Source organism: Sinocyclocheilus anshuiensis, unplaced genomic scaffold (assembly GCF_001515605.1).
Source record: "Sinocyclocheilus anshuiensis isolate Anshui unplaced genomic scaffold, SAMN03320099.WGS_v1.1 scaffold48, whole genome shotgun sequence".
NCBI classification, from domain to species: domain Eukaryota; kingdom Metazoa; phylum Chordata; class Actinopteri; order Cypriniformes; family Cyprinidae; genus Sinocyclocheilus; species Sinocyclocheilus anshuiensis.
In genome coordinates this window covers 785,110-792,627 of record NW_015554124.1, presented here as the reverse complement: position 1 = coordinate 792,627, position 7,518 = coordinate 785,110, and the positions used below count along the sequence as shown (strand labels likewise).

The following is a 7,518-nucleotide window of genomic DNA, read 5'->3' as shown; positions in this document are numbered from 1 at the left end:
GGATTATTGTGATGTTTTTATCAGCTGTTTGGACTCTCATTCTGACGGCACCCATTCACTGCAGAGGATGCATTGCTGAGACAGTGATGCAATGCTACATTTCTCCAAATCTGATGAAGAAACAAACTCATTTGTATCTTGGATGGCCTGAAGGTGAGTAAATGTTAAGTAAATTTACATTTTTGGTTGAATTATTCCTATAAAAACTGGGTTAAATAACATTAGTTCACCCAAAAATGAAAATTCTGACATTTACTCGCCCTCATGTCATTTCACATGTTGTCTTGGTTATAATGAAATTTTCCATGACATTCTAATTTATTGAGATGCACCTGTATGTTTTGGCTTATTGTATACCTTTATGAACACAAACGTACACAACCATATTTAAAGTATAACTTTGAGTCCTAAATGAACTGCACTGCTATTATATTACCACTGCCAAAGATTGCATTTAATCACTGATTTATATAAATCTTTTTAATATTACTTTGTATGTGTATTATATATATAAACACACAGTGACAATGCAAGCACCATGAATATCAATAAACTGGTTTGACTAGAGACCTTAGTTGTTCAGAATACTAGCTTACTGCACAGTGTATATTGTGTACTATTAATTAGCATGTGAAACAATAAGCATTTCAAACACTGGTATGCAACATTGATGTCATATGACCTCACTGTGTTGCGTTTTTGAGTGGCTTGGAAATTACAATTATTATTTTACATTTTAAATCCAATTATTTAGTCTATTATCTAACTTTAGTCAGATTGCTTAAGGCAATTGGTCAGTGAAATTGCTTATTCCCACTGGAACCGGAAAACCAATCAAGCGCATTGCATTATGGGATGCAGTATTTTAATCAATAATATATTTTGGTTGTGTACTGCATATTTCGACCAATAGGTACAAAACTATTCAAATATTTGGAGTTGGTAAGATTTTTTTGATGTTTTTCAAATACGTCTCTTCTGCTCCCCAATGCAGCATCTATATGATCAAAAATACAGTAAAATCAGTAATATTGTGAAATATTATTACAATTTCAAATAACTGTTTTCTATTGTAATATATTTCAAAATGTAATTTATTCCTGTGATCAAAGCTGAATTTTCAGCATCATTACTCCAGTCTTCAGTGTCACATGATCTTCAGAAATCATTCTAATACGCTGATTTGCTGCTCAAGAAACATTTCTGATTATTATCAATGTTGAAAACAGTTGTGCTGCTTCATATTTTATGGAAACCGTGATAGATTTTATCTTCAAGATTAGAATAGAAAGTTCAAATGAGCAGCATTTATTTGAAATAGAAAGATATTACAAAAGTCTTTACTGTCACTTTTGATTAATTGAATGCATCCTTGCTGAGTAAACTCTTACTGACCCCAAACATTTGAACAGTAGTGTATGTAGTGCGCATTATGCATACTAAAGCAAGATTTTGAACGCAGCCCTTGTTGCGTGACTCCGGTTTAGAGGCGAGACCTTGTCTGGTTTGTCACATGACCTGGGTTAACTGGCTGTTGTGTCTTTTTCCCGTCGGTACGGCGTATCCATCCTCACTGATGCGTGTCTGTAGGGTCACAGTGTAGTCTGATATGAAGTCGATCCCTCCTCTTCACTGCTGTTCAGAAGCGGCTGTCTCTCCCCATATGACTTTCTCCTCTTCGGCCGTCTGCGACATGCCACAGTGATAATGGCTGCAATAATTCCCGCCACAGCCGCCCCGAGGATCCCCGCGGCCAGCAGCCAGCGCCAGATCTCCCGAGCTTGCTCTAGATATGGTGTCAGAAACTCCTGCACAAACCGCTGACCTGACACAGAGAAAAGTGATTGAGAACAGAGAGAGACTGAAGAAGCAAGAAAGTCTCTGAATGCATGCAAATGACTCACTTGGGTCCTGTAAATATGCATATTCATAACCCAGAGCTTTAGTCGAGAGGAAATAATCTCCGTTTCTGTAGAGAGGGATGAAGGGGACCATGTAATAGCCGTCGTTGTGTCCGATCGGGGCGTTGGCGGTGGGGTAGTGTGTGCGTGGGGGCTGGTGTCTCCTCAGCCATTGCTCAAAGATGCTGAAACAAACGCAGAGTTGCAATGAGAAAGTCAATGGGGAATGAGGTTAATCATGTTTGGATTCATGTTTCAGTGAAACCTTCTCAGCTATTGTTGTGTTTTGCATTCAAATATGCTTTAGGTTGTTCTGGCCAGTTGCTATAGATGGTTTCTTACTGGCTCAAGTCAAAAAAGCCAACCCTCGAAATTTCTTGAGGTTTTTGCTGATTATGGGTTGAATTTGTATGAAACAATTAAAATATGCATTAAACAAAAATGCAAAACTGCGTTAAATTCAACCAGACAAAGTTTAGAAGCTAAAGTTTTGTTGTCTGTCTCACATTAAAATGTCAAATTAAAATGCACTGAATTTAACTTTGGGATGTCCCAAACTGGGGTTCGCAAATCCCTGCGGGTTTGTGAGTTGATGAATTGCTAATAATTAAATCTTTAAAATGTAAAATTAAAATAAATCATCTTAAAATAAAATAATCAAAACAAAACTAATAAAAAAGAGATATGAGAAAATGTGTATATTTAAAATGCACTGAATTTAACTTTGGGATGTCCCAAACTGGGGTTCGCAAATCCCTGCGGGTTTGTGAGTTGATGAATTGCTAATAATTAAATCTTTAAAATGTAAAATTAAAATAAATCTTAAAATAAAATAATCAAAACAAAACGAATAAAAAAGAGATATGAGAAAATGTGTATATATTTTTATTAATGCAAACCCCTGCTGATTTGTGAGTTTATGAAAAGCTAATAATTATTTTAAATCTTAATGTAAAATTAAAATTAATAAATAATCTTAAAATAAAAATAATAAAAATAAAACTGAAAAAAAGTATTTATATATAATTTTATTAACAACTCGAATAGCCCTGTACTGTACATAAAAATGAAACATTTACTGAAAAAAAGACTATATATTTATATTTACCTGCATGCCATTTGAGCATTAACTGACATCATAGAACCATGCAAAATTAGTTTAATAGTATAGTAAAGTCAATATACAGTAGTAAAATAGTTACATTATTGAAATAGTACACTGTAAAAACTGACAGTGAATTTAATGGTAAAAGACTGTAAAAATGCTACAGTAAAAACCTGTTAAATGGTTAACGGTAAATTCCCCTACTATATATGGTGAAAAACTGTATTGGACATTACATGTAATTTCACGGTAGTATACCATTTTTGGAAGTGAAAACATTGGAAGTGAAAACAACAACGTGCGTTACATTTCAAATTTGATGTTTTTTTGTTGAAATAACTGTTGTTTCTTAGTTTTTCTTATCAGTTTTGTATATTAGGGTTGTATGTTACACCTAATGTTGTTAAATGAATGTTTATTGCATTATTTCAGTTTCATGTGTGTTACCATGATGGTGTTTAGTGTTTGTGTGAATGACACTGTGCACCTTCTATATATGTTATTATTTAAAAGCTGCTTGTGATGGGCTTTGGTTCATCATGTGACTTTCTCATCACCACCTGCATTTGGTGGTTATCAGTGTATTACAAAGGTACAAAACAGATTTCAGTACTTCAATAGGTTGGTATATTAACATTATATCAGTTAATGAAATTACGGTATTCAAATTTAAGTTAAAACCGTAAAACCTAAAATGTTGCTACTGTATTTTTTACGGTAAAATTCCGGCAACCACAGCTGCCGTTTTTTTACTGTAAATTTTATAGTGTAAATTAAAACCACAGGGGCACTTCAAGCAAATATTTGAGGTCAAATGTGTTTGGCTGACAAAAAGTCTGGAGAATCCCTGTATTAATGTATGTAATATTTATATAATATTGCATGATTTGAGGTGTCATTCATGACTATTGCGCAGTTTTATGCAAAATGCTCAGGGTTAGTAGTTTATGTGTGCATGCATTTCACCTGTCGATAAAGGCATGATGTAGAAGGAAGATGGGGTCGTTGGCAGATCCCTGCACTGAAGACATGGATCCGTTCATGAAGACATGTAAGGAGTTGTGCATCAAGCTCTGACCCGTTGCTGCCAGCCCCGACTCAGGACTCGCAAATCCTGAGGAAAAGGTGAGACGCGTTCAGTGTTTAGAGCCTGAGGTGTTAAAGAAGTGTAAATTCTGTTTTTCTCACTCCAAATGTGCCGTTGCTTTACCTTCCAGAGCGTTCCTGAAGCTCATGTTGGCGCGTCTGTCCATCAGGCCCGTCTCGTAGTCTGTTAGGCTCAGCACTGACTCCACGTCTGCGGAGGTGGGCAGCCGCGGGACACGCTTTCGCTCGTGGTTTCCTGGATTACGCAGTAACGGTCCCTCTGGAGATCCGTCACACAAAACCTCACGCTGGTTGTAATCTTCAGGTTGTGAACAGATCACCTGCACAGGTATAACAGACGCTTATTAACACACCAGCAGACAGTCCAACATAATAAAACAAAACAGATCGAACCAATAAAGGTGTAATATGTGAATCAGCCTGTCAAGAACACAAATCAAAAGAAATAAACTAATAATCATACCTTACTTTTCAAAAGTTTGGGGTCAGTAACATTTTTTTCAATTATGTGGAAGAAATTCATAATCTTATTTAGCAAGGATGCATTAAATTGATCAAAAGTGACAGCAGTAACGGTCCCTCTGGAGATCCGTCACACAAAACCTCACGCTGGTTGTAATCTTCAGGTTGTGAACAGATCACCTGCACAGGTATAACAGACGCTTATTAACACACCAGCAGACAGTCCAACATAATAAAACAAAACAGATCGAACCAATAAAGGTGTAATATGTGAATCAGCCTGTCAAGAACACAAATCAAAAGAAATAAACTAATAATCATACCTTACTTTTCAAAAGTTTGGGGTCAGTAACTTTTTTTTCAATTATGTGGAAGAAATTCATAATCTTATTCAGCAAGGATGCATTAAATTGATCAAAAGTGACAGTAAAGACATTTAGAATGTTACAAACGATTTAAACACTGTTCTTTTGAACTTTCTATTCATCAAAAGAATTCTGAAAAATAAAATGTATCACACTTTCTACAAAAATATTGAGCAGCACAACTGTTTTCAACATTGATAATAATCAGAAATGTTTCTTGAGCAGCAAATCAGCATATTAGAATGATTTGTGAAAGATCACTGAAGACTGGAGTAATGATGCTGAAAATTCAGCTTTGATCACAGAAATAAATTATATTTTACAACATATTCACATAGAAGACAGCTATTTTAAATCATAAAAATATCTCTCAATTTTTACTATGTTTTTAATCAAATAAATGAAGCCTTGGTGAGGCATATCTATATTAAAAAATCTTACCAGCCCCAAAGAAAGTTATTTTTTGTTTAATTATTATTTATTATAAATTTTTTTTCTATTAATACATAATTAAAATAAATATTATAATGAAATCATTACTTTTATTAAATAAAAATAGCTGAAATAAAACCTATTTTTTAGGACTATTATGTTTTTTCATTGTGACATTATTTTCATGACAATTAAGATCATACCACTAAACAGTTTTGAAAAAGACAAAAAAAAAATCACCTTATTCTAAAAACAAGGAGTTATGAAGGTGTTTTGAAAACCTGTGCAGTTTTTTCATGGATAAAGCCTATCTGGCTCTAATGACTTATACAGCTCATTTCTCGTATGTTAATTGGATGCCATTTCACCTTCCTGCTGGTCTTATCGAGGGATAAATGACTAAACCACACTGTATTACTGGCATGTAAAAATAATGTTCTAATGTTTTCATGTTTACCCTCCAGGAGGAGAACACTGAGGACGGGCTGATCAGGTTGGGGTTGAGAGGACTGCGCGCCCCCATCAGCTCATCCGTGCACACCTGACAGTCCTGCGCGTCGCGCCAGTCCCAGTACGGGATGGTGAAGTTAAAGTCCCCGGTCAGCTTCCGGATCTCGTGCTCCCAGAACAGCAGGTAAACGCGATGCCAGGGCAGAAACGCGGCCGATTCGTGCGCAAAGTCAATGTCGGCCCACACGTTTCCGGGACCCCCGAGCAGCGCGTCACGGGACACGTAATAGTGCATCCAGACGAACAGATCGTACACGCTGATGTTGGCGAACATGGGCGTCGAGCCGTTGTTCATCTGCGCATACGTGCCCGTCGCGATCACATAATCGGGGCTGATGGAAGTTTTGGCGAGATTGAGGTACGAGATGAACCTCTGCCTTTCAGACACGGATAATTGGAAGATGTTTCTGCGCACAGATTCCCGTCGTTCCCCGCAGTTGGCGCCGAAGTAACCGAACTTGCACTCGCCGCAGTCGAAGCCCATGTAGTTTCCGGCGCACTGGCAGGTTTGGTTGTAGAACACCAGAGGCCAGCGCTCGCGGTCGTCCAGGCCTGAATGTGGGTACTGCGGCCCGTCGGGAAGGTCGGAGACCGTGACGTCCTGGCAGAAGCCTCGACCCGACAGGGAGCCGCACACCGAACCGTCGCCCGGCCAGACCGGACAGCAGCGCTTGCTCTGCAGGACGTCCGGTGTGGTGCACGGCCGAGGAAACTGCTGGAGAGATGGACTCCAGAACTGAATGAAGAACAGAAGCAGAGGGAGAGACATGATGAGAGCCAGACGCATTAGAGAACTTCAGCTCGCTTTCTCTTTACACACTGCTCTGTGTCCCTCCTTTCCTCACACACACACACACCCTTGTATCACATGCTAGGGATGGAACCGGTGACCCCCGCTTGTGCTCGAGTCGAGCGTAAGATCATTTCATTTACAGTTTGGGAAGGAGCTCCTTTCATCCGAAATCAGGCATTTTAACCCAATAACCAGCAAAGTCCACACTGTTAATGAGGGTTTACAGATGCAACTTTGTTTTGCAGCCTGCTGGTGAATAATAGAGTTGAGAATTGGGGTTTAATGCAATACATTTGCTTGTTTTATGCATTATAACCCTTAAACACAAGCACACACAAGCTTTTTCTCATAATTGATTTTGGGGTCAGAAAGATTTCCTTAATGTTTCTGAAAGATGTCTTTTATGCTCAATAAGCTGAATTTATTTGATCAAAAAACAGTAAAAACTGTACAGTTATGAAATATTATTACAATTTCTATTTCTATTAGAATATATGTTCAAATGTAATTTATTTCTGTGATCAAAGCTGAATTTTCAGCATCATTACTCCAGTCTTCAGTGTCACATGATCCTTCAGAAATCATTCTAATATGAATCTGCTTTCTGATTATTATCAGTGTTTAAATCATCATAAATTAGATTTTTCAGGATAAATGGGAACTTCTAAAAAAAAAAGGGCAGCATTTCATTGAAAAAAAATCTTTTGTAGCATTCTAAATGTCTTTACTGTCACTTCTCATCAATTTAATGCATTCTTGATGAATAAAAGTATTAATTTCTTTGAAACAGAAACAGACTCCAAACTTTTGAACAGTAATGTATTAGTGGCAACAATAATGAAA

The 7,518-nt window shown here is 37.2% G+C and overlaps 1 protein-coding gene across 1 annotated transcript; it reads right to left on the bottom strand.

Moving 5' to 3' along the window:
- Positions 1–1,491: 1,491 nt before the first annotated feature.
- tyr (tyrosinase) lies at positions 1,492–6,651 on the bottom strand. Its single transcript, XM_016462581.1, has 5 exons — positions 5,830–6,651; positions 4,217–4,433; positions 3,973–4,120; positions 1,905–2,086; positions 1,492–1,825 (listed from the first exon to the last, which is right to left on the bottom strand). The coding sequence occupies exons 1-5, from the start codon at positions 6,649–6,651 to the stop codon at positions 1,593–1,595; spliced, it is 1,602 nt and encodes a 533-aa protein (XP_016318067.1). The 3' UTR covers positions 1,492–1,592.
- Positions 6,652–7,518: the final 867 nt, after the last annotated feature.

Bases quoted from the DNA above. Each gene is read 5' to 3' on its own strand.
- tyr (XM_016462581.1), bottom strand. From the start codon at position 6,651: ATGTCTCTCCCTCTGCTTCTGTTCTTCATTCAGTTCTGGAGTCCATCT. The intron at 4,121-4,216 runs GTAAAGCAACGG...CCTTTTCCTCAG, and splicing joins CTTCAGGAACGCTCTGGAAG to GATTTGCGAGTCCTGAGTCG. The intron at 1,826-1,904 runs GTGAGTCATTTG...TCTCTGTGTCAG, and splicing joins TGCATATTTACAGGACCCAA to GTCAGCGGTTTGTGCAGGAG.